This window comes from Balearica regulorum, chromosome 2, assembly GCF_011004875.1.
Source record: "Balearica regulorum gibbericeps isolate bBalReg1 chromosome 2, bBalReg1.pri, whole genome shotgun sequence".
NCBI classification, from domain to species: Eukaryota; Metazoa; Chordata; class Aves; order Gruiformes; family Gruidae; genus Balearica; species Balearica regulorum.
In genome coordinates, this window is record NC_046185.1 from 31,885,844 (window position 1) to 31,913,151 (window position 27,308).

Here is a 27,308-nt window from a genome sequence, read left to right on the forward strand (position 1 = left end):
TTCAGATGTCACAAATAGGTCATTGTGCTATTTGGGGTACAACAGGGACCTGGATGGGTACTGAATTTCAAATGTGGGAGTGAAAAGTTTCTGTCATTCATCTGGATAGATGCTGTATAATTCAGAAACACCTCAGGCTGGTGCTGGGGTATACGCATTTTGTAGATGAGTTATATTTAGCCAGATAAGCACTGACATACACGTGATAATGAAAGGGTAGAAACTTCTTGCTGACTCCAGTTCTTGCTGCCTAACACCATATTGTGAATCCAGGCAAGGTAAATGTTTAGGTTTGTATTTTAACATCTAGAAAATAAGTACTCTGGATGGTTTTGTATATTCAGTCAAATGGTAAAGATAGGGACTTTGTCCTAGCCTGGCTGAAAATGAATGCTACGTTACTATACATTAATGCATACTGTATATTGTAAAGAACACTTGCAGTGACCTTAAAATGCATTATCTTCCATATTGTTAGAGAGCAGCAGTTTACAAATGCTTAGAGTGATTAGATTGACATGGTTTATGTGTAATGAGCAACCGCTGGTGAAGCAAGTAATTAAATGCAAAGTATACTCGAAAATGTAATAATACATTGAAATTCAGGGCAGATTGTTTCCAAGCATCATTGCAAGAATCTGTCTTATCTCTTTGTATTCCAGTATGAATAGAGATTTCTGGCGAAATGGAAATTCAATGCATTCTTTCTTTTCAGCGAGGACACCGTTTTGGGATGGCAAAAATTAGAGCCTTTTTACATAAAAAACTCTGTTACGAGAACTTGAACTGGAAATACTGTACAGAGTAGTAAGAATAAACCAAAACCTTTGTCCTTCTGGGGATTTAATTTAAATATTTTTAGTGAATAATGAAATGTACATATTTAACATGATAGTTTTCCATTAATACACTAGGCTGAAATATATTGATTCCTTCTTTCGCTTCCCCCATTAAGCTGCACATTTGTTCTACAGTGGATCAAAAATGTTGCTAAAGCCTTGTTTTAAAAAAAATCCTGTGACTTTTGTTTTCTTACCAGAGGGAAGTTTTATTGGCAGTCCCTAACACTTAGCATGCTTACATCTATTTTAGAAAGAGATGGTCACAAAGTCAGAATGGAAAAATTGTTTATAAAAAACCTAACAGAGTTGTACAGCAAGTCAGCTGCTGCTAAACCATCTTGTTAGCTATTGGTGGTTTTTTAGGTGGTGTTTAATCAAAAGACTTTTTTGATGGAATTAGACCAACTGATTACATAGTAAATCAGATGGAAATCAAAAATCCTTATCCTGAACTGTGTCGTCTTTAACAGCTATATAGTGTTGATATTGTATGTAGGCCTAGGACAATTAAGTTACAATTATTTATCTATTGACAATGCAAATTCATCATGTCGTGTTGTGCTCCCCCCCCCCGCCCCAGTCTGGAAAGCAGCCAGTGGCTTGTGAGGGATCTTGTTGGGTTTGGAATGAAGTGACACTGGGGTTGAGTCCAGTTATGGTGCCCTCCAGCTGAAGTAAAGGAAGTATAACTTTATGGGTTGAGAGAGAAAAGGAAGTTTGTACAAAAATGGAAACATGGCAACGGCATCAGGATTATTAAGATAAGGTGTGTTTTTTAAGTAGCTAGTTTCCCAAAGCATATTCCCACTATCATGTTTTTTTTTATAGGGAGTTTTGGATGCAGTCAACTTCTGTACAGATACTTTCCTCCAACCTTGTAAAATAATTTGGTGGGTTTTAGAGATAGTTTTACTACTGTTATTGTAAAATGAGCTCTTTTATCTGAATGAACAAAACATAGTGGCACAAAATAGGCCGTAGTTGCAAGATTATTTAATTTACCTGGGCCTCTAGGATTCAAACTGTGCACAGAGGAGACTTTCTTAGACATCTAAGTCCTTCCAGAATCCCAGCAGACAATGTGAGGAGAAACAGGAGTTCTCCAGTGTCCCCCTAGAAGATCAGGGGAGCTGGCTGGGCTGTCACTGCCATCCTGCTGCCTGATAGCGTGACATAAGCCTTGCTCTGCCGAGCCTCTGTTTGCTGGGCTGCTTCTTGGCAGGCAGACGCAACTGCACGCATGGCCAGATCTTCTTCAACTGGCGTAAATAGGCGTAGCTTCACTGAAGACGCTGCATCGAGTCACAGGGTTGGAGGCAGTGCCACTCAGGCAAGCCATGCTCTGCGCTGGGCAGCTGTCTTCTGCTTGTGCATTCCCATCACATCCAGTGCCCACTGCCCAACTCCTCGTTGGTAAATCAGCCCTCGAGTTGTTTATAAAATAGGCAGCAAAGTAGGCAAGATATGTGGCGTGGCAATTCTTTCACTAGTTTTTTCTATTGCCATCTGTTTGTGTAGACTGTTACAAAGCCTGTTAAAAATGAGGTCTGTGCTCCTGGTGTGTCCACCTGCATCCACAGGTGCTGCACAAAAAAATAAGAAATTTGAAAGAACATACGTGGGAGTCAGTTTTTACATCTTAGCACATATTTCTATACATTTGGGTCACATACAGGTAAATGATGCTAATATTCTTGGGAGTTTAATACTTTCCACTGTATTGGAAACAGAGACATCTTAATCCCTGTTAAATGCCTGCAAACTATTTAAAAATAAATAACTTCCGTTTTTAAGCAACAATGCACCAGAAGCAGGGGAAGATGCTGAAGCCCAGTCAGGTTGTACTCAAGAGATGACATATATAGTCTGTCTGTCCTGGTTTCGGCTGGGATAAGAGTTCATTTTCTATCTAGCAGCTGGTACAGTGCTGTGTTTTGGATTTAGGATGAGAATGATGTTTACACTAAGCCAAGAACTTCTCAGCTTCTCACACTACCCCACCAGCAAGGAGACTGGGGGTTCATAAGAAGCTGGGAGGGGACATGGCCAGGACAGCTGACCTCAACTGGCCAAAGGGATATTCCATACCATATGACATCATGTTCCGTATATAACTTAGGGGAAGCTGGCTATGGATTTAGACTGTGGCTGAGGAAATAGCTGGGCATCGGTGGTCTGCAGGCAGTGAGCAATTGTACTGTGCACCACTTGTTTTGCATATTCTTTTATTATTGTTGTTGTTGTTGTTATTTTCCATTTCTGTCCTATTGAACTGTCTTTATCTCAACCTATGAGTTTTACCTTTTTTTTCCTAATTCTCTCCCCCAACCCACTGCAGTGGGGAGGGAGGGAGGGAGTGAACGACTCTGTGGTTGTTTTACCTGCCTGCCGGGTTAAACCACAGCACTGTCAAATGTAAGTCTCTGTATTTGCATATAAATATGAGAGGTCTACTTATTCAAGTGTTTGCTGATCCTTTGACTAGGCAGTTCAATACTTGAGCTGTCTGTTTGATCAATAATTTTTTTTGCTGTTCAGGGCAAAATCCAAGCTGATATGTAACTGAAATTGGAGAAGGCTGAAGTTTGCAACGTGAGCATCTTATCAGAATGTGCTTTTGGGCATAACAAAAATTGACTGTAGATAAGTTAAGGTCTAAGCTATTGAAAAAATGCAGTCTGCACATTGTCTGTAAAGAATAAAGAAAAATTTCTGTAAATCCTCAAAATTTCTGTCAATGTTGAGCATCCTTTAATTTGGGTAGGCCTTCCATTGCAATGCATGGTGTTATTGAGGCATGTGAAGTTCAGAACTATCAACTTGGTGATGACAAAATACCACCAAATACAAGTTTCTATAGGCACGTTAAGAGAGCTTTTGCAATGAAAAATTACTAATATACTGCTGAAAATATTAACTGTGGTAATCATTTAGCTGTCACGTGGAATATTAAACTTCTTGATTTAAATAATAATGAATCAAGCAAGACTTTTAACTTAAAACCGTCAACCTAAATATATACCATTGTCTTGACAACTTCAAAATGGAATCACAGATTGGTAGGGGTTGAAGGGACCTCTGGAGATCACCTAGTCCAACCCACCTGCTAAAGCAGGATCACCTAAAGCAGGCGCACAGGATTGTGTCCAGACAGGTTTTGAATACCTCCAGAGAAGGAGACTCCACAATCTCTCTGGGCAGACTGTGCCAGTGCTCGGTCACCCTCAAAGTGAAGAAGTTTTTCCTCGTATTCAGGTGGAACTTCCTGTGTTCCAGTTTGTGCCCACTGCCCCTCGTCCTGTCTCTAAGTGCCACTGAAAAGAGTCTGGCCTCATCCTCTTGGCATCCACCCTTCAGATACTTACAGAAGTGTTGATGAGATCCCCTCTCAGTCTTCTCGTCTCCAGGCTAAACAGACCCAGCGCTCTCAGCCTTTCCTCATGAGAGAGGTGCTCCAGTCCCCTCATCATCCTCATAGCCCTCCGCTGGACTCTCTCCAGCAGTTCCCTGTCTGTCTTGAATTGGGGAGCCCAGAACTGGACACAGTACTCCAGTTGTGGTCTCCCCAGGGCAGAGTAGAGGGGCAGGATAACCTCCCTCAATCTGCTGGACACGTTCTCCTTAAGGCACCTCAGGTACCATTGGCCGCCTTGGCCACGAGGGCACACTGCAGGCTCATGGAGAGCTTGATGTCCACCAGGACTCCCAGGTCCTTCTCCGCAGCACTGCTTCCCAGCAGGTCAACCCCTAACCTGTACTGGTGCTTGGGGTTATTCCTCCCTGGGTGCAGAACCCTATGCTTGCCCTTGTTAAATTTCATTTGGTTCCTCTCTGCCCAACTCTCCAGCCTGTCCAGATCTTGCTGAATGGCAGCGCAGCCTTCTGGTGTGTCGGCCACTCCTCCCAGTTTTGAACTGTCAGCAAACTTGCTGAGGGTGCATTCTGTCCCTTCATCCAGGTCATTGATGAATATGTTGAACAAGACAGGACCCAGTACTGACCCCTGGGGCACACCGCTAGCTACAGGCCTCCAACTAGACTCTGTGCTGCTTATCACAACCCTCAAAAACTAAAACACTTTCCTTTGTTTAATAAAGTTTCTGCTTAGAAACCAAAGCAAACATGACTTTGCTTTTTTCCAGAAAGATTACAAAATTTGCAGGTTGAAGTAGCACCTCTCTCAGTCTTTCAGAGTAGAGCTGCCACAGCACCATGCCGCTGTGCTTGGCGAGCAAGAATATTTCAAAATGAGCAAGGGGAGATGACTTTGTGACCCAGCTCGCCTCTTTGCAGAAGTTAATGGCAATGGTCGTGCTGTTGGTGTTGAAAACTGGGAGTGAGCGAGAAGGCCAGTGCTTGCTGAGAAGCAGTGGAAGGAGTAGTGGGCCCCACGTGTGGGGCTGTGCCAGAGCTGAGCTCCCAGCGGGGGGAAGGTGCAGGTAATGCTCAGCTGTCGTTTCCAAGCGGCAAAATATCAAAAAGTTTCTGTTGCCCAGCGGTGATGGGAGGGAAGTTGTCAAAGGCAGGTGCGGGTAACTGCAGACAGAAACAAAGCTAGTTTTTAAAATTTGCAGATGGTTTAAAACTCCCGTTTCTGTGACTGAACTTCCAAATTATGTCGGTTGCCTGAGGCCAGGTTGCAAAGGACTTGGTTGAAAGTAAGCTGAAGGTTGCTAATGGCTTCAGGGTGAAAATATGCAATGAATTGCATAGAAAAACAGCCTATAATAGAATGGCTTGTATGAATGATAATTAATCAAGTGTATGGAAAAAAATGTGTAAGTTTTTATCAGCGGTTGATACTGGAGGCAAAAAGGTGGCAAATACAGAGATGTGATGACAAGAAAAGCCAAACCATTAGGGAACAACATAATCATGGAGTTTGAGAACAACTAAGAAGAGAGAAATGCCAAGTTTTGGAAGTAAGCTGAAATAAATTGATGTTACAGTTTAACATCTGGGTGTCTGTGAGACAGGCCCTGTCTGCTTGGACTAAACCTTACACAAAATTTTTGCTGAAACATGTTATGGACTGAGAGGAACCACCACAAGCCTCAAAGTGGCTAAAAGAATATGAAGGATCTATGGAAAAAAAAAAAAAAAAGAAGTTCCTGATAAGATATGTGACAGAACAGTTAACATCTGAAAAGATATATTGGAAGTTGTCCGTGTTTTCTCTGAACTGTGAGTGATGGTAAAGCAGAGCTTGAAAGCAGAGGGGTCCTGGTGGTTAATCATTGTGTTTGCCCCAAAGCGAGGAACCTGGTCAGTCAAGTGACTGTGGCCCTCAGCGCTCCCCACATCAACAGCTGCTGGCTGGATTTCCAGCGAAAGACCCCGTACCCTTCTAGATAGGGCAGGGGTCTCAAGTGGAACTGGCTCCTGTAGACATGGATGAATTAAAATAGAAAAACTGCCTGTGGAGCAGAAGGCTACCAGAAAATGGACACTGAGGGAAACTTGGCTTTCTGTCACGATTGCCTGCTTTTAAAGTAGAAAAGATACTTTATTTCCAGTTGCTCTCTAGGGAAAGTTTAGACAGAGCTTAATATTTCCAAATATCCGTTGAAAACTGAAGGAAAGGAAGAGGGTTAGTCTCTTGGATTTCATTAGTTAGTTGGATTTCATCTTATGTTTCTGGCCATTCGTGGCGGTGTACTCCCCCCACCTGAAGCCATAACCACCATTTGGGGGTCATGATGGCTGCATCCAGCTTATGCTGGATTTGGGGGGGTGGAGGGAACAACGGATGGCAACACGGTAGCCCAGGGCTGTCTGGAACAGTGACCCAGACGTCTTGCTGGTATGCAAATATGACTACAAGTCAGTCCTCTTACTCTATAAATAGTGGACAGGCCAGATGCCATTGAGCTGTCCTGTATGGCAGCGGGCTGCTTGCCAGGATCTCCTTTTGCATAAGAACACTTTGTAAGGTTACTCCTCAAGGCTGAGAGACACCTTGCCACAACAGATTCTCGCTAAGTGACTAATAGCATGCTAAACTTTAAAATCTTAGCTGATATAAAGGATTGATTTTTGCATATCTAATCCTTTAGACATAAACCATTGATCAAGTCTGGGATGAGGATTGGATCCCGCCGCACGTAGACTCCTCTCTGAGAAAGCGTTTAGAAAGCCAGGGGGTCCTTTCTGAACCTCATGACTCAGCAGAAGGTTCTCCTCACAGTTTTGTCTGGCCCTGTCCTCTATGCAGTGTACCTTGCCATCGAATCTTGTTAAACCACTGCTGCATTTACTATCAAACTTTGTTAAATCGCTGATTTATATCAGTAAGCATATATTATTGCTTTTCTCTTGCGAGTGAAGTGCGTGACTCCATCCACAACACCGTTTAGCCAAAGGACCTGAACTGCTTGGCAGCCGCTCTGCAACCTGAGCACTGATTCTGTGGTTTTTGTCATTCCTCACTTCCATACGCTTGCATGGGGCTGGCTATTAATTATGGCGCATTGACACATGAAAACCAAGCTGTTATTTGAATATATTGGAACTGGATGTGAATATTTTTGATATCTGTGAATAGATTATCTGGTATCACAGTACAAGTATTCTGTTCTTTATGTTTTAGGCTTTATTTGTACAGCCGTAGTCTGAGTTTGCAACCTTTTGTTGTCAATATTTAGGTTGGTAAAGAAAATGTAATAATGTATGGCACAATATGTTTGCTGAAACTGAGTAAAATATTACAGTTCCATAAATTGAGGAAAAAAATATTTGTTTTTCCTTGGTATAATCATGGATTTATTGGGTTTAAAAAAAAAAAGGTCATCCTGATGAATACCGTGTTCAGTCTGGCATTGGAGAGTAAGGAAGGAGGAAGGCTGCTCCTCTCCCATGCTCTCAGTGCTTTCTCCACTAAGGGTTGTGCAGAGCAGGGAGTAAACTGCTGGGTCCTTCCTCGTACATGTGCACACCAGCACCCTACCATGCACCAGCACCCTTCCACACACAGCGAGCGTAGCTGCTCTTGCCCCACACAGCACCGTCCTCTGCACCAGATAAGGTGGAAATCCTGGGGAGGGAGGAAAAGATATGTGGTCATGCAATGGAAGACCGTATGGCAATGGAGGGAGTGAAATTCAAGTCTTACGCATACCTTCATTTGGCATTATATAATTTCTAGAGGCTGGATAGTGGAACTTTGCTGTTTTGAGGCTTTGTTTTTGCTTTAGTGCATTATTTCTAAGTCAATTTTAATGAAAATTGAAGGCAACTGAGCATCTGTTAAAATCCTCAGACCCTCAGAAAGGGCTTACTGTAAATCTGAGTTTTTTTAAAAAATAATCATTAAATCAGAACTAAATTTATATTGTTTATATGTCTTCTAATTCTGTGTGATCACGTGCTGTTTTGTCTTCCATGCAGATTTTCTTTGTTATGTGTCATCTGTTTGTGTGTGAAGAAGTGTAAAATGACTAATTCTTCCTACTTTTTACATTCATAAAGTAACAATTCTAGTTTTGTTCTTGAAGCAACTGCTAAAAGCCCTTCTGTGGAAACACTAGAATGAGCTGACGTGTACTTTACAGAACAAAGCATAATTACCTTGGCAATATTGTTTTTCCTGTGAACTTAAAATAGTTTGCAGCATTTTTATACCTGCCAAGGTTTGAAAGTTATAGACAGGGAGATCTGTGGGCTGAAGAATATATTGTTATTTATTTTTATGCATAAATACACATATACATTAATTTTTTTTGACGATGAAAAGGAGTAAGCTGGAAGAGTTTAGATAGGAATTTCAGCTTATTGGCACTGTTACTATGAGAGTACTCCATTAGCAGATGCTTCTGGTAGGCTTTGTCTCTTCCATGTGCATTCGGAGGAATGCAAGGAAGCTGGCAGGCTGAGGGACTCAAGGAGCTCAGCCAGTGTATGGCAGCCTGTGAGATAGGTCAGGCCCTGTGAAGCTGAGGAAGCCTCACTGGCCAGGGAATGGTGTTTCAGAGGAAAATGAAGATCCTGGGCTTTGTTTTGCTTATGGGAAGGTGGAGTTGCTTGGTTCTGTTGGCTTTCCATGCTCTTCACTGCAACCCTGCCATAGATTTCTTTATAAACACCAACACATTGTATTCCAGAGAGGTAGCGTATTTGTTAAGATACCTATTTGCTTGGGAAGTCTTTTCTTACGGGAAGCAGCAGGTCTGAAGATCTGGGAAGCACTGGAAGAGACAACCTGATGCCGCTTCTGTGTGTGTCCGTGCTCCTCACCGCTGGCCGTCAGTGGGGGAGCTGGCTGGGCTCCTTGCAGAGATCCTGCCAGCATCGCTTCCTCCCCTTTGCCTTCTAGCAGCTGAGTTGGATCATAGCAAATTATTTTTATGCGCATCGAGAAACCCTCGTTACAAATACAACTGTTAAAGAACCCAATAAGTGGCTGTCGGAAGCAGTTTGATTTCTTGGTTGCCTTTTATCTGGCTAAGTTCTGCTTTTTTTCCTGGAATTTTAGGAGGAGGGCAGCTAGGATTTCTTTTGCATAGTTACACAGCACAGATGTGTATACATTAAATATATGTTCTATATGCTGTGGTTTCCGATATTCCAGTTCGAATATCTTTTTGATTTAGCATTAAGAGGTAACTGATTGCTTTATCAAATGGACAAGACTCGCTTATTTTCCTGGATAGTCTTCAACACCATTGAGAAATTAATGGCAGTTTCAGAATTTATGAAGGGCAAAGAAATGGTATTCTCTGTTTCAAAGAACTAATTAGAAGTAAATGCCTGTGGGCATTGGGTCGTGTGTCCCGTTCCCGTCCCCCGTCCCCCCCCCCCCCCATATTTTAGGAGAATTAGATGAAAATTGAATAATTGCTTTTAATTTTACAGGCAGCCAGCATTAAGCGTGAAATGACCTTCCCTGCATTTCAACAGGAGGATGTAAAAAGTGACATCAGTCAAAAACTGCCAGACCAACAGTTTCTCCTGTTCACCACAAAGGAGGAAGATTTAAAAACAGCAGAGACCAAAAAACCAAACAGAGTTCATGAGTATGAAAAGGAAAACACTCGTTCTGTTTGTCTTCTGGAACAGAAGCGCAAGGTTGTTTCTTCAAATATTGATGTGCCTCCAGCAAGGTAAGGAAAGTTGGGTTTTTTGGTTGTATTTTAAGCTTTTTTTTTTTCCCCTCTCTTTTTTATTGGGATATTAGAGGCAAATTTGGTAAGTAGTACAATGAAATAAGACTAGTATTCGTGTCCAAGCAGTCCAAAGTCAATCACAGCTCCACTATTTGAGAGATCTGGTAGAAAATTGAAAACACTGGTAGCAGAAACTGAGACCATCTGCAGTGTAGGACTTTGTATTGCTTTTGCAATATTTTTGCTTTTCTAACGTGCTGCAACTGAGGTACTCTCAGAAGAGGATGTGTCTTAACAGGAAGAGATTGTTGACCCAGCTTTACCCCGAGAAGTAATCTTCTAAATTAGACACAGAATCATTTTACCGGCTAACAATTTTTTTTAGGTTTTTTTTGCTGTCATATCTGCAGCCACTTTATACTCATGGAAGTGTGAAGTGACTGACGCTGCATAGTGAGGATGTAGTATCTTATGTTCTGTTGTATCGCTGTATAGGTATATAGTTAGGTCGTAATGTGGTCTATGAAATTAATTAATAGAAAAAAGTAGTGAGGAAAGGGCCAATGCAGGGAAATCAAATTTGTACAAAATGAGGATTTGGGGATTTTAGTACTACTTTTTTATTTGTTGTTCCTTGAGGGTCTGTTATGAATGCACATAAATGTTTGTGTCTTCAGCATTCACATCTGGGCAGTTACACTTTTAATTAGGAACTATTTATAGGGAATTATTTTGAGAAAAGTAATTGTTCTTTAATCTGAGACTTGACATATATCACAGCAAGAAATTCAATGTTTATTTGTGTGGTTTTTTTCCTTCTTGATACTTAAGTGAAATAATAGTAAGAGAGGAGAAACTGAGAATTTCGTACTGGCTAGTGATTTAAAGAGAAGGGGCTTGAAAATACAGAGCCTAGAGCCTTGAATTTTGGGGAAGGTCTTCACTGCTTTGAGAAGGAGTCCTCTAGGAAATGCTGAACATTAGTATAAAAGAAACGCATCCAGTAATGCTAAACAGACTCACTTGTATCAATAGTGAAAAATTGACAATGAATTGGGTATTTTGCGTTGCAAGGTGACAAGTGCTTTTTGTTGTTTGTGGTTTCATGTTGGCATCAGTCTGTCTGCAAAGATTTTTTCCTTAACCTGGCTGATAAATTCACTTGCGCATAATATTCAGTGAAATGCCTTCTGAGTTTATAGTGCCACTTAAAAAATACGTAGTCAAACTGGCTGTTTTGCTGTTTTTTGCTTTGTTTGCTTTCTGAAAACCAACATAAGCCAGCAGGTACTACCATATCATCCAGAACAGGATGACCATCATTTTCGTCTGGCTTTTGTAGATGACGCTTGTGAAAACTGCAAAGTTCACAAAGATTTTGACAAGATTTCTATCCTCTGTCCCCTCATATATCTAGTAAAAAGCTATGTATTACAAGCTTGAAAATGTTAGGATACTTATTTGAGATTTTCACCAGTAATCAACCCTGTAATGACTGAGTGCCCTTCTCATTCATGCTTACGTGTCTCAAAGCAAATAGGATAATCAGAAAATTCAGGTCAGCAGGGACCTCAGGAAGTCACCTAGTCCAACCTCCTGCTCAAACCATATGTTAGCATTTCTATTTTACAATTCAGGCAGCCAAGGTACAGGATTTAAGTGCCTTTTTGTGTGGCTTTGTGCAGATAATCCATCTGAAGAAGGAGTCAAACTCCCCTTTCCTGTAACTGCAAGATCATCCCTCCTTGGAGGGAAGGACATTTTTCCGCAACAAGGTGGAAAAGAGAAGGAGTAAACGTCTTTAATGCCTTCTTAAGGCTGTGACACCAGTTGTGAGCACGAGATACTGAAGATGATAGGAAATACGTTCAGTTGCAAAGGTGTCTTCTAAAATTGTTCATTTTTCCTGTATTTTGTTGTGAACAGATAAATTATCATATTATGTTGTTGCATGTTTTCAGATACGCAGGTTGAGCTGCTGCATTAGCAGAATTAGCAAAGTAGAAAACAAACCTAGAGTCTGAATGTGATAGTATGATAAACATCTCAGTCACTGTTACTACAGTTTTAAGGGCAAGTTTCCCTTTTAATCTGAGGTGATTTATTAGACCATTTGTTCATGTGGGACAGGGAGAGCACTAAAACCTTTGCTTGGAGATGTTACTAAATATTTGTTGTTATAATGAGGGGAATACCCAGTCTCTCGTCCTCTTCCGCAAAGTTTGATTTCTCAAGTCATTCTCTTGAGAAGTGAAAGTCCAGCCATTTGACGTTCTCCTACCTCTTCATAAGCCCCTTCCAGTCTTCTGTCTAGAACTGGGCTGATGGAGTTGAGTGTTCCCCAGAGGTGAATTCCTCCTCTGTTCTCCTCCTGGCAGGACTTGTTGGGTCGACTGTTTCTCCTCTGATGAGAACATCCATCTGCCTTTGCAGCTTGCCAGTTGCCTCACAGATTATTTGTTGTATCCAGTTGTGAAAGGTCATCTTGAATTAATCAGATGATGTTTACAAAAGCGTGGGAGAAATAAGGAGTTTAATATGATCTTCAGTTTCTTACTGCTACATACACCCTCTTTACAAAAAACTTGCAGCTATTGTTTTGAAGTAGAAAAATGCTATGGAAGTTACGCTTGCTACTTATTTTGTTTTAAAACCTTAGTGGAGCTGAGGTTACCTACTTTACTTCATATGCCAAGGTAATGGGTAATGTTAAATTTTTCAGTGTCCCACTAAACCCAGGACAATATGTGAGTGATTTTGAGACACAAGTTTATCATGCTGAAGAATCCTTATTAACAAGGGCATATGAGTACCTCTGTAAGAGCTCTGAAAAAGTGTCTGCAAAAGCTCTGGTAGCATGGGTAAATATACTTCACTTTGACCACAAAATGAAACAAAGCCCATCCCATCTTACCTTTTTTAAAGGATCTCAATGAGTAAGAATTAAAATCTTTGTATGCAAAATAACTAACAGTTCAGAAAGCACCGGCATAATAATTGTTGCTTCTGAGGCATTCAGCCACAGGGCTTTCATTATTGCTTATAGACTCTGAAGTTTTAGAAATGTGAAAATGTCGTAACTGAGTCCCTGGTGTTTCAGGTGATAGGTACTTGGGCGCACTGAAATTACAGTAGATTGAACTGTGGAGCAGGGACAGGCTGGTGGCCGTCTCGTGCAGGAAAATGGGAAACTAAAAGAAAACATAGACACTTCAGAATTTTGTTAATGAAATCTGGAAAGAAGGGGTAGATCTAATTAATTAATACAACAACAAAAGAACCTGAACTCACACCTTCGATGTTCCAGCCAAGTTTGTAACTGTTGGGATATTGATTAGATCAAATTAACCCAACAGTTAGGCACTTGCCTGGAGTGTAGACGGTGTGGGTTCAGGTTCTTTTGTTGTATTTGGAGCAAGGACCTGAACTGGGGTCTCTGTTGTACAAAGGAGGTGTCTTAGCCATCAAAGTCCTGGCTTGTTCAAGGTGTTTCATAGGGCAGCTCTTTAAATTAATAGTGCCAGGCTAAATGTAGCAGACCTGAAATAAATATTTCATTGCATGCAGGAGAATTTTAATATTGAAATTAAATTAAATTTTAAATTGTTTACATTTTCTATTTTGTCTTGCAAAAATACTGCAGAACTTTCTACATTATGTGCTGTACTGGAAGTGTCTTTTGGATTAAAATAGGAGGAAATTATGACTTTTTCTTACTGAGTTTTATGTTTTGGAAGGCAAAAATGAAATGAGAGGTTAATGGCATTACGTCTTTCTCTTTTCAGATTTCTTCATTTGGTCATTTTGAACAAAATTTATACAACTTAAATAGCTTTTCTACTTCTGAAACTCAGATGAGGATAAATGAAACTGTTCAGCTTAAGTAGATGAAGTATTTAAGAATAAGGGAATTTTAATTCCTTACTTTCCCTGTAAAGTTTAATTTTATTGGTAGTTTTGGTGCATAAAGTGCTGCTGTCTTGGAGAAACGGGTCTGACCACTCGATTATAAACTGCAGTTATCTCTGAGAATTGAGATGGTATCTGTACAACAGAGGAGAACACACTTTATATTGACCTCCATTCAAACACAAGTGATCAAACACAGCCCAGATCCCTAAGATCTCAATAGTGAAAGGTTGTTTTCTAAAAAGAGAGTGGTGTCACTGAGAGACTAATCGCCTTGTCTTGTGGACAGAAGCAGCTGTAGAGGTCAGATGTAGTCAAAGACGATGTCCCCAGTAGGCAGCGGCATGGAAGTTAACAGAGCCTTTTTGCTCGTTTGTATTTTCATCAGTTACTTCCCATAATGCATGCTTACTCCCAAAGCAAGTCAGCAAGAAAGATGAGAAAAAGCCTGGGTTGCTGATGCAGTGGGTGTGAGGGTTTGAGTCATGATGTAGGGACCCAGTGAAGGTCAAGTACATGGGGAATGGCTTTTGCCACTCGGAGGGTGAAGATGGAAGCGTGGTCCATGGAGAGCAAAGGATGAAGTTTCCTTTTTTTCAGTAAAATGTGAGAATAAATGTCTGGAAATGGTGATAGGGTTAAAGGTTCTTCTAGACAGAAATGTTTTGACCAGCTGTAGCTGGAAACCCTTGAAAACTTACATGCATTAGTGTTGGAAGTGGTGTCCTTTCTGGTGTCCCAGAACTGGAAACATCCGAAAGGTGTAAGAGAATTAAAGAAGGAACTAGGCAGGCATCGCTCCTACCCCTCTAATGGGTGGGAGTGTTTGAATAGTTTTGCTTTTGTTAACCTTTTGCAACCTCAAAATACTGTGAAATTTGTATTATCCCCTTTCCAAAATATTTTCCCCAGTCCTGGTGTACCCTATCTTCTCTGAAAAAAAGAAACAGAAACTTTCTAACTGCCTAACTTTTTCTACATTGTTTGTGTTCTTAAAGGACAAGGCAAAGCTAAACCTCAGCTGCTTAAGCACTTTTGACGCTGTCTTCTGTAACATCCTCATAGGCAAGCTTAGGAAGTGTGGGCCAGATGAGTGGACAGTGAGTTGGATTGAGAACTGGCTGAATGGCAGAGCTCAGGGGGTTGTGATAAGCAGCACAGAGTCTAGGTGGAGGCCTGTAGCTAGCGGTGTGCCCCAGGGGTCAGTACTGGGTCCTGTCTTGTTCAACATATTCATCAATGACCTGGATGAAGGGACAGAATGCACCCTCAGCAAGTTTGCTGACAGTTCAAAACTGGGAGGAGTGGCCGACACACCAGAAGGCTGCGCTGCCATTCAGCAAGATCTGGACAGGCTGGAGAGTTGGGCGGAGAGGAACCAAATGAAATTTAACAAGGGCAAGCATAGGGTCCTGCACCCAGGGAGGAATAACCCCAAGCACCAGTACAGGTCAAGGGTTGACGTGCTGGGAAGCAGTGCTGCGGAGAAGGACCTGGGAGTCCTGGTGGACATCAAGCTCTCCATGAGCCAGCAGTGTGCCCTCGTGGCCAAGGCGGCCAATGGTACCTGAGGTGCCTTAAGGAGAACGTGTCCAGCAGATTGAGGGAGGTTATCCTGCCCCTCTACTCTGCCCTGGGGAGACCACAACTGGAGTACTGTGTCCAGTTCTGGGCTCCCCAATTCAAGACAGACAGGGAACTGCTGGAGAGAGTCCAGCGGAGGGCTATGAGGATGATGAGGGGACTGGAGCACCTCTCTCATGAGGAAAGGCTGAGAGCGCTGGGTCTGTTTAGCCTGGAGACGAGAAGACTTGAGAGGGGATCTCATCAACACTTCTGTAAGTATCTGAAGGGTGGATGCCAAGAGGATGAGGCCAGACTCTTTTCAGTGGCACTTAGAGACAGGACGAGGGGCAGTGGGCACAAACTGGAACACAGGAAGTTCCACCTGAATACGAGGAAAAACTTCTTCACTTTGAGGGTGACCGAGCACTGGCACAGTCTGCCCAGAGAGATTGTGGAGTCTCCTTCTCTGGAGGTATTCAAAACCTGTCTGGACACAATCCTGTGCAACCTGCTTTAGGTGATCCTGCTTTAGCAGGTGGGTTGGACTAGGTGATCTCCAGGGGTCCCTTCCAATCTGTGATTCTGTGATTCTTTGAAAGGAAAATGTTCTAGTTCCTGTGCCTTTCTGGTTCACTGCTATTAAGCAGTGACATTTGCCATAATATATTGGATTTTAGTATCTTCTGTTTCTTTTATATAAAAATAAGTTGCTCAATGACTGCAAAAATAATTTTTATTCACGTACCTATACTTTATCTATGAATTAATTTACAATTTAATGGAAGAATATATGAAATAATTGAAATACAGTAAATGAAATGTCTCTAGGAATTCTCTCCCCCATTGCCTTTTTAGGTCCTTCTAGAATAGCTACAGAAAAGTGGAGCAAAATGAATTGCAGCCTTGTTTCCTGACCATCATTATAAAGAAACAGTATAGGCAGTGCTGCATTTTCATCCCTAAATAATATTCTTGCCTGGTCTCTCCAGGAATGTAGCTCTGGGCAGCCTTCTGATTAGAGTGTGTTGTTGATCTGTAAGGCCTGCTGGGCATGATTGATTATGCACCGTGCATTCCAATGGAAACATTTGCATATTTTCATAGCCAAAACTCTCCAGGAGCCTGACTCCAAGATCAAAAGCAGTATCTGCTTAACTATGATATCCTCACTAGGAGGACTTCCCAATTTACTTGGAGAGGAAAGAACTCGATGAAATAAGTTGTGCTTTTCTGTTTATCCAGAAATGTTGTTTATTCAGAGATTGTCTTCTGTGATGCTTCTCCATCTATTTTAAAAGGCTCCTCTGTTCTTCTTGGGGGAGCTCCTTTCCCGTATCCCTCACAATTTCAGCAGAGTGGATTGATGGGGTAGCTTCAGAGGGCGTCAACTATTTGTGGGCTGCTGCGGATTTTCAGTCAAATGGGTGAAAGCAAAAGGCCAAGAAACCAGGCTGGGCTTCAGATTTGCTGACCGTGGCTCTGTGAGCTTCTGAGCTCTGTAGCTTTCCTTCTAGCCCAAAAGCTAGAGTTGTGAGGTTTTCTCCAAGCTTTTTCGCCATCCCTATAGGTTGAGTGTTCCTGTTTCTTAAGTTTATTTTCTGTGTGTGCATGATAGTTAGGAACTTTGAAAATGGTTGATTTTTATGTAATGAGAATTATTCCCAGAGTCATTCCCGTATTTCAGGGCTTCTGTAGAATTGTTGGTAGTTGGCAATATCACGCGTTTAAAAGCAGCTTCTCCAAATATCCACACTAGCTAATTATTGAAGTAGTAAATTGTTGCTTTGTTTTGCTAGACTAATTTAGTTAAATATGTGTGCAGCTTGATTGGATTTCACCCAAGCAGTCATTAGAGCTTGATTATGTTTAATAATGATGGTAAACTGCTCGTCATGGTCTGCTGCAAAAAGGTGTGGTGCCTTCTAGGATCTGACTGTTAACGGGGAAAAAGAGGCTTATCCAAAGAGCAATCAGAGAATTGGTCTGTTAGCACATTTTGAAGTAAAAAACTATGTATTTCTTGATGCTGTTTTCTAGTACTAAATTTTCTTTGCATTCTAGAAGGACTCTATATGTTCTTTCAGCTCTAGATGCCTTTGATCTGCCTGGCACACAAAAGCGGTGTAGCAGACGCTTCTTTGAAAAGTGTAGACTAAATTGCAAATAAAAACTCTTCAGGTAACTACTGCAGAGCTAAACCAGAACTCCAAAAGTCACCTTGTTCATCTAACTGGAACATCATTTTCCAGATTACTTGCCTGGGTGTGCATAGTATTTGTTGCCATGATACCTGAACCAGCTTTTCACAATGCTGAGACAGATGACAGTGTTTGTGACAGCTTGCAAACTGCTGGAAACTCGCCTTTCAAGTGGTGAGATGGATGAAGTCTCGAGAGTGCTGGGGAAGAAAGGACACTCTAGGTAGGACTGTCCCATTCAAAGAGTGGCTGAACATAGGGATGATTGAGCTTGTTATCAGATAGGATTTCACGGCCAGGTGCTACAGGCTCCGGCATTGGCATTCAGAAGTCCCCACTGCCAGAAAGCCACAAAGATATTTTGGGCAGGATCATTTGTTAAAAAGGTATAACATCCCCTGCTGTAGAAAAATTTACTCTGAAAGTGTGGATAATATATCTTTATTTTTCAGTGGACTTTTGTCAGTTCCCCCATTTCTTTCCTTTGTGTCATACTGTGTGCGTATGTGAGAGTTTTGAGATATCTCATACCTAACTGTATTACTGACGTTCCTACAACCATCATGTTCAGTCAGTTGCAGCTAGTAGAGGAACTAGTTATGTGACTAGCAGAATTTCGTAGAATCCTGGAGTGGTTTGGGTTAGAAGGGACCTTAAAGACCATCTAGTTCCAACCCCCCTGCCATGGGCAGGAACACCCTCCACTAGACCAGGTTGCCCAAAGCCCCATCCAACCCGGCCTTGAACACTTCCAGGGATGGGGCATCTACTGGGCAACCTTTTCCAGCATCTCACAGCCCTCATAGAGAAGAATTTCTTCCTAATACCTAATCTAAATCTACCCTCTTTTAGTTTAAACCCATTACCCCTCATCCTATCACTATATCCCCTTATAAGCAGCTCCTCTCCAGCTTTCCTGTAGGCCCCTTCAGGTACTGGAAGGCTGCTGTAAGGTCTCCCTGGAGCCTTCTCTTCTCCAGGCTGAACAATCCCAACTCTCTCAGCCTGTCCTCATAGGAGAGGTGTTCCATCCCTCTGATCAGCTTCGTGGCCCTCCTCTGGACTTGCTCCAACAGCTCCATGTCTTTCTTGTACGGGGGCCACCCAGAGCTGGATGCAGTACTCCAGGTGGGTTCTCCCTGGAGCAGAGTAGAGGGGCAGGATCACCTCCCTCGACCTGCTGGTCACACCTCTTTTGATGCAGCCCAGGACATGATTGGCTTTCTTGGCTGCAGAGACAGATTTCTGGCTCACGTTGAGCTTCTCATCCACCAACACCCCCAAGTCCTTCTCCTAAGGAATGCTCTCAATCCATTCTCTACCCAGTCTGTAGCTGTGCTTGGGATTGCCCTGACCCATCTACAGAACCTTGCACTTGGCCTTGTAGCACTTCATGAGGTTTGCATGGGTCCACTTCTCCAGCCTGTCAAGGTATCTCTGGATGGCATCCCTTCTCTCCAGTGTCTTGACCGCACCACACAGCTTGGTGTCGTTGGCAAACTTGCTGAGGGTGCACTCGGTCTCACTGTCCATGTCACCAGCAAAGATGTTAACCAGTGCCAGTCCCAGTACCGACCCCTGAGGAACACCACTCACCATTCTCCACTTGGACATGGAGCCATTGACCACAACTCTGAGTGTGACCATCCAGCCAATTCCTTATCCACTGAGTGGCCCATCGGTTAAATCCATGTCTCTCCAATGTAGAGACAAGGATGTCACGCATGACAGTGTCAAATGCCTTGCACAAGCCCAGGTAGATGATGTCAGTTGCCCTTCCCTTATCCACTGACGCTGTAACCCCATCATAGAAGGCCACCAAATTTGTCAGGCACGATTTGCCCCTAGTGAAGCCGTGTTGGCTGTCACCAATCACCTCCTTATTTTCCATGTGCCTGAGCATAGTCTCCAGGAGGGTCTGCTCCATAATTTTGCCAGGCATGGAGGTGAGACTGACCAGCCTGTAGTTCCCTGGGTCTTCCTTTTATCCCTTCTTAAAAATGTGTGTTATGTTTCCCCTTTTCCAGTCAGTGGGAACTTCACCGGGCTGCCGCAGCTTCACACTTTAACAAGAATATTATGTTGGCAAAATCCTGCTGGAGAGCCCAGCCAGCGTATCATCAGTCAGATCTGATGAATTTCTTCTTTCAACACCAGTCTTAGATACGCTGGCTGGCCTCTCCAGCAGGATTTTGCCATCATAATATTCTTGTTAAAGTGCGAATTTTGGATGAGTTAACATTACTCTGGAGGTATTTTTTCCCAGTACTATTCAAAGCAGAGGGAATATTAATCTCGTGAATAAAGCAAAGTGCTTTTTCTGTTCTTTACTCATAATGTTTTGCATTTAGTAGTGACTTTCATGCAATTTGGTATAATGGCAACAACACGTAGTTGTGATCTTTGAGCCTGATTTACTAGATCTTGTAAGAGCAGGATATGATTTGAGAGTGATGGACCTTGCAAGAATGCATGAAGCTTACTTCTCATGAATAAGTGGCTGTTTGGTGGGACTTTTTGTAGCAACCGGTCATCTCAGGGACCTCTTAGTTCCTTGTTCCTGGGTTTCCATAATTTTCAACTTTCACCCTGTCTTCTGATGTGTGCAGTAGTATTAATATTATGAGAGGGAACTTCTAACACCAGTTGGTGACTTTAGCCAGCTGGATTTTTGGCCAATGTTATTGTCCAGTTTTTTAACTGTGGACTTGCAATGGCGTTCCCAGGGAATGAAATTCCAATGAAAAATAAAAGCATGAGAATTTGATTGTGCAGTTAAATGTGATAATGCTGTTATCCTACTGCCTGACATCGCAGTCTGCATTATTTTACGTAAATATTATTTTCAAAAGAAGATTTTGCTTGTGCACGTATACCTATATATACACAGACATATTTATAGACACACACATATAAATGTTTCACATTTCTCTAGAAAATCCCATATTCAACACACTGCTGAGAAACACTTGTCTTCATCTATAGAAGTATAACTATTTCTCTTTAAAATCTTCTTCCACTGGTAGCCAAGACAAAAGGCTAAATAATTTTATCTGTGTGATGGAAGTTGCCAATGGACAATGGTCTCATTACCAAGCAAATTTCAATGAATTCCTCTGATGTGGCACAGAGGAAAAATGTGTCCTTAATCTGCAGCGACCATTAGGCGCTGGTTCTTGAAGAGCTGCATTCAGTCAGCATTGCTGCTTTATCTGTTAGCCATTGCTGTGAATGCATGGCTTGTTCTCAGCTCTTCAGTTCCCTTAAAAAATGGAGTGTAATTTCAAAACACTGTTCAACAGCAGGCAATATTCAATAAGAGTAATTTCTTTGTGGTTTGTGTTAGCTGTGGCACAAAAAAAAATTCCTCTTGAAATGCCATCTGTGCTGAGAAAAAGAAAAAAGTCAATGGGTACATGGTTTATAACTTGTGTGTCTGAAATGTGCAAGAATGGGTTACCATGTATATGGTTACATAGATTACATATATCATAGCTATGTTCATAGCTATAATTTTATTTAAATGCTCTAAAATTAAAATATTCTGGTTTATGCAATGATATTCAATGTTGTATCATTGAGGTGAGGAAAGACATGAAGCCTTTCTGAGAGAAGTTGTATCACTGATTGTTATTTGTAAAATGTTTTTAGAAAATTCTGTCTTAAGTCATTTAGCTTCATCTCCATGAAAACATGTTTACACATGTTTAAAAAAAAAGGAGGTAGAAAGTTTGACTTTTCTCCATTTATAGTAATATGCTTGCATTATGTGTACAAGGGTTTTTTCAGTTTTGTTTGTATCCCTAAGACAATTACACTACAAATTACATCTAACCCTATTGATGTTATGAGGTGCATAAAGTGTATAATTGATTTGTATAGATGAAAGGCTATTTTTTAAGGTGACTTTTATTAATTTCTATAAGAAAGATTTTCAAATCTCTTATCATATGATGGTTTGTATGCATCAGATACCTGTTTTGCCTATTACTACTTCAGTTTTTGTGACAACAGGAGTGTTGTCAAAGATCAAGGACTTACTTTGAAATACCAATATCTAGATTAGGATAGGTATGTAAACTAGATTTTTCTAACAGTTTATTTTTATTTGAAGCAGAACCACATCTTCTTGTGGTTTTAGTCATCTGTATGGTTTAGTATAAGCTCCAGCTCTTCCCTTTTTAGTCCCTTATCATTTCGGGGAAATAGTGGAACAGAAGTGTTGCTAGATATACAATGTCTGCATGAAGTAGCTACAATTTTTGTTGAGTTGCTAGTCTTTACAAATGAAGTATCCTTTGACTTTGTTACCAAAGTAGCACTCGATGGCAGTATATTTTGTAATCCACCAGACCTGCAGCGTGGCTTTTCTTCCCTATGGAAAGTGTAGATCCATACCTAGCTGAATGGCTGCTTTTTGGAAGTTTGCAAGAGTTAACCTGTTGTGTTCAATGTATTTCTAATACATACCAAATGACTAATTCACAGTTTTCTTGAAGCAACAGTAAAAAAATAGGTTTGTTCTTCCAGTACTCTAGTCAAGCTTGCTACGTAAGTGGTTTTGCAAGTTTGCAGAGGTCTGTATTTTAAATTTTGCTACAGGAATTCCCGCAAGTAGTCTGATATTGTGTCTGCCAGGTAACCTTGGGCTGTCTGTGCTTGGTACCCAGTGAACAGAACAGGGGTAGTGGTGTCTTCAGTGGACAAGGAGGAAGTTGTGTGTGAAACATGAACTTCTGCCATTAGTGGTCCTAGCAGAGAAAGTACATCCCAAAATATGTTGCTCTTCCATCCATACAGTAAAAGATTAAATGAGATGAGACATTTTGCAAAAAATACTGAGCATTCCCAAGCAAATGTATGTTTACACTTTGTATAGAACCAATGTTTAAAAACATAAATTCATTCTCATTTTGAGATAAAACATTCACTATTAGTGGCTGTGTATGTGAAAATCTTCAAAGTAGCTTCCATGGGGAACTGAGGGAAAAAGTATAGAATAACATGGCCAGAATACAGTAGTAGAGTGTTTTCTTTAATTATACGTTATACTAAATTATAGGTATCTGAGAGCTGTCCTTGCTTCTCTCCAGGAGCATTCCAGAAGCCCACATGTGGCGGACACCTCAGCTGTGTTGTCCTATGGAAATAGTGGTCCTCTGCAGCGTCAACATTGGCATACTGCATTGAGGCTGCCACTGTGTTGACACATGGATGTTTTTAGTAATAGCAATATTCCAGATAGTAAATGGAGTCAACAGCCAATTGATGCTTTTAATAAGTTATTCTTATATTGTAATACTCATGCTCCTCATTTGTTCTGGTTTGTTACCCAAAACTTAACGTCTTGGCCGTTTCTTTGAGGAGGGACAGAGGGTGATATTTCTACCAGTAGCCGATCTACCATCATTGTGGTCAGCTTTATGATGAAGTAAAGCCTGTGTTTAGGTAATGCTTTCCCCAGGAAAACCCCTGTTAAAATAATTTGTAGTCTTTTACTTAATTTTTTTATGAAGGACATTCTTCATCCCATACTGTGCTGCCAAACTTAAGGTCCCTGCTGTGTCTGTCTGCTTTCCCCCTTTATCTTAATTTGAATCATGACTTTTGTTTTTACTGTGAATGTCTGATTCTTTCCTCCCTTGAAGCTGAGACAAGCAGTGAAGTAAGATTTAAAGAATTACAGGACACATACCTATATATATATAATCAGAGTGTAAGCATGTGTTTGTATGACACACTTGTGCACTCCTCTCTGATAGCCTGAGAAACATCTTGCTGTTATTTAACCTTTCTAAACTAGCGTTTCTACTTCTGGTACCTAGCTGGAGTACTTTTAGATCACAGGAATAATAACACCACCAATAGTAAAAATCTAATCAATGTTGAAAGCCCTTTAAAACATGCCACTTAAAAAGGCTTGTGGTTACAGTAATTTATGTTTTGTGGTATATATTTTATGATGATGTTGACAAGTTCAAAGTATTGCAAAGGAAGATGCATTGCTATCTCTTGCTAATCTCTGAAGCAAATAAATGCATGGGAATGCAGCAAATTTGTCTTTTATTATGTTTTGATCTGAATAAGAAGCTTGGAGAGAAAATCTACGGTGAATGTATAAATAAACTAGATATGTACTACACTTATAATAAATCATTAACATTGAAGCAATAAAAACCCAAGCTTTCACATCTTAAGACTAACGTGTAACGTTAATAAATATGGCTTGTATTGATCCTACAGATTTGAATTGCATTATGCAGCAAATGTGCTTAGTTATCCTTGGTTTTGTTTTTTTTTTTTTCTTGGGATTTTATTTTTTGGCAACCTGTTGTTCAGACATCCGAACTGTTCACAGTATTAATTGAGTCGTCTGTCATTATTATGGCAGAGGAATTGGAGAGGCAGCATATCTGTGGTATATCCATATATCCAGCATATGAACTGGATTTACAAGCCAGGGAAAAATGTAGTTACTGTGAAATAAACCACAAGGGGTCCCATGTACCAGCACTCCCCAGCACGGCTGAGGTTTCCTTCTGCAAGAGGAGAGTTGAGGTCTCGGCAGCTGCCACCCCTCAGCGTTATGGTTGCAGCTGAGTTCCACAGTGGTAGATGCTGTCCTCATTTCATCCGTGAAACCCCCTGAGATGGAGGGGACTGCTTGGGTACACTGAGGGGACCCTGTCTCCCAGGTTAGTTTTATTGTATGTGTCTGGTAAAATACAACCCTTGCAAAGGAGCTCTGCTTCATCGCAGTCCTTCAGTGCCGTCTGTGCTTTTTAAAGTACTTGTTGGCTCTGTCATTATTTGCCTCTCTGTGGTCCTAGAAGTGTGGCTTATTTACCTGCTTTCAAATATATCAGAAACAGGAAATACAGAAGATAAAATCTTTAGTCAGACTTGAACACTGAAAACAACCTGTCCTTCTGTCCATCTGTACATCGAGGGGAAAATACTAAGCCATTCTATGTGTTTCTGCTTTTCTTACCTACTTTTTAAATTGAAGCTTGTCCAAGGTAAATGTATCCCTTGATGTCATGGAACTTAGAATGCATCTGGCCTAGATTGCCCTCCTGCTTTGTAAAAATCTCCTGTTGACTCACTGTGCTATACAGCCTCCCACCTACCCATCTATCTCTGCGTATTGTCTTCCTCCCACTTGTTCTCCCTGTGCTGTTCCTTCTGTGGGTATGTCTCTGCTCCAGCAATCCCTTAAGAACAACAGCGATTCTCCAAACTTCACCTCCTTTCAAATAGTTTACATTTTTCACAGTTGGACTCCTAAAACCTTCGCTTCAGTTCCAACGAGGAATATGTTTTTCTTCCTCTCCAAAAGGTGTATTTCCAAATACTCCAAAATGACTCTCTCCTCAAGCTTCTATGATGTATTCTATAAGCAGTGTTTGGGATAGATTGTATTTTGCTGAATTAAGGAATTGTGTGGTTAAAAGCTCCTGTTCTCACACTATGCACTGAGCGTATTTGGAAAATAACCCGGGTAACCTTTGCCTGCCCTGCCGCATTGGGGAAGAAGGCTCCTGAGAGCAGTGCAAGCTCCTGGAGGGAAGGAAGTAGCTGGAAGAAAGCGAATCTGGCTAAGTAAATGCGTGAACCCAGTTGTCATTTTTTCACTACAATTTTTGTGAAGTTATCAACATTTGTTATATAAGCTGATTATATCCAATTTTTGTTTGGGGAGGAACAGCGAACAACAGACTGAAGTTCAAAATCTGCTTTGCTTGGTGGTTATCTTAATTTCTGTGATCTAGCCAAAAGTAACAAACATTCATAACCAAGGGCAGATGTGTATACATGCTAGGATATGTTTCTAGACAACACTAAATTACCAACAGGATAATTAAAATTTGCTGAGTAACGCCTGTGGTGAGGCCACAAACAACATGCACATTATTTTCTTTATATAAGCAGTGATGGACAAATTGTTAATGATTTCTGTAAACAGTACAACCTAAAGAAAACACTAGGCTTTGAAGTAGCTTATCTTTCTAGTTTTAAAAAACCCCACAACCAAACAGAACAAAACCCCCTAAAAACCCCCAAACAAAACCAACCCAACAAAAAACCCCAAAACAAAACCCCATAAGCCAAGTGAAAGGTAGACAAAAAAAGCCAGGAGAACCACCGTTATGAACAGGTGGCTGATATCTTCTGTTCCTAAACCAGTTTTGGCAGTATATATTGCTAAGCCCAATGAGTTGTTTTCTGTTTACGCTATCCAAAGAGGGCATAGTTCCCACTAGAGCATCACTGGAGCCCATTCATAGGAGTATGGGGACCTGATTCTGCTGCTTCTGCACAAACATGAATGGGTACCTGTTACGGAAATTATGTTTTACAGGGTTGAGGGCACCTTGGTTCCTTGCTGGATACAAAACCAGGCCCTTTTTAGGCTATCAGAAAACTTTGTTCATTACTCAGTAGGGCAGCTACCTCTAGAGGACAAGAACTGGAGATGGAGTGAGCAGTGCCAAGCTCTACACTCAATAGGCTGCTCTTGCAACTGGTGTAGCTCTGCTGAAGCAAATAGGCTCTGCTCCCATACATCTTCCCTAATTGATTTAAATGAAAACAAGGTCTGACCATCATCTGTAGTATCCAACATGCATAGAAAAAGTTATGGGATTTATAAATGATGTTATAGAAAGCTACACTGTGATTGGTAAAGATTTATTTATTTTCTTGAAACATCTGTGTATGGATGTACATAGAGTAAATTCTTATTTTATGTTAGAGTTTATCTTGATGGGAAAACTGGATATGCTGTCATTACCTCAGAGCCTTGTCTTGTTGATAGAGAGAACTGCTGTTGTTTTAATGGAAAATATTTGAACAGATTTTTAACAACCTTAAATTGTACCATGTTCTGTTTAAAAAATATGCTGAATACTTTCCCAAACTCTTATCTTTTAGGAGATGCATGACTGCATGTTTTATTTGTGGTGTATTGCCAGATTTCCCGTATCATCATCTATGCCAAATAATTGCTCACTTATTATACTGCTAGCTTAAATACTGTTGCCTCAGAGATGTGTTTAGAAGATATGATAGATACTGTCCTATTTTGCTTTGTAGCGTTGGAACAGCAAAATTACAGGAGGAGGGTCCTCCACGGGTCATATAGGTCTTCACTTGCCCCCCCCCAGCAAGATCAGTTGTCGATATCCCTTTTGATAACTGTGTGCCTAATCTATTCTTAAAAGTTGGTACCTATCGACAGGTTGTCATTCAGAAGGGTAGTCACTTGCAGGGTTTAAATATTTTTACTGCTAGAATTTTTTCCAATTACAGCTAAAACCTCTCTCATTGCTTTTGACATCCATTGCTTCTTCCCCATACCCCACTGGGCATGGGAAACAATGTACCCCCTTCCTTTATTTTTATTTTCTCCTCCATAATTTACGTAGTGGAAGACAGTCTCTCTTTGGTGAGTGGAAGGGACAGCTTTTACCCAATTGCTATTCAGTACGGGTTGCATGAATAAAGTTGAAAATGAACATCCCATGGGTGAATATCCCATTTCATGGTGGCACAGGTGTTCAGGCTCTGGCCTTTTGCTGAGGGCAAGGGATTGAAGCACCCTTCAGGGAACCGGGGAATCAGGGATGGGATGGGGTGGGGACTGATGCCAGTCAGCAGAGACACATGGTGGCAGAAACCCTTGAGCACGT

The 27,308-nt window shown here is 41.2% G+C and overlaps 1 protein-coding gene across 1 annotated transcript in view; it reads left to right on the top strand.

Moving 5' to 3' along the window:
• Positions 1–27,308, top strand: part of ZNF704 (zinc finger protein 704) — a 96,620-nt gene that overhangs the window by 12,442 nt on the left and 56,870 nt on the right. Inside the window, exon 2 of the mRNA XM_075743824.1 lies at positions 9,693–9,940. Coding sequence (XP_075599939.1) covers positions 9,693–9,940 — 248 coding nt within the window. The remainder of the gene's footprint in view (positions 1–9,692; positions 9,941–27,308) is intronic.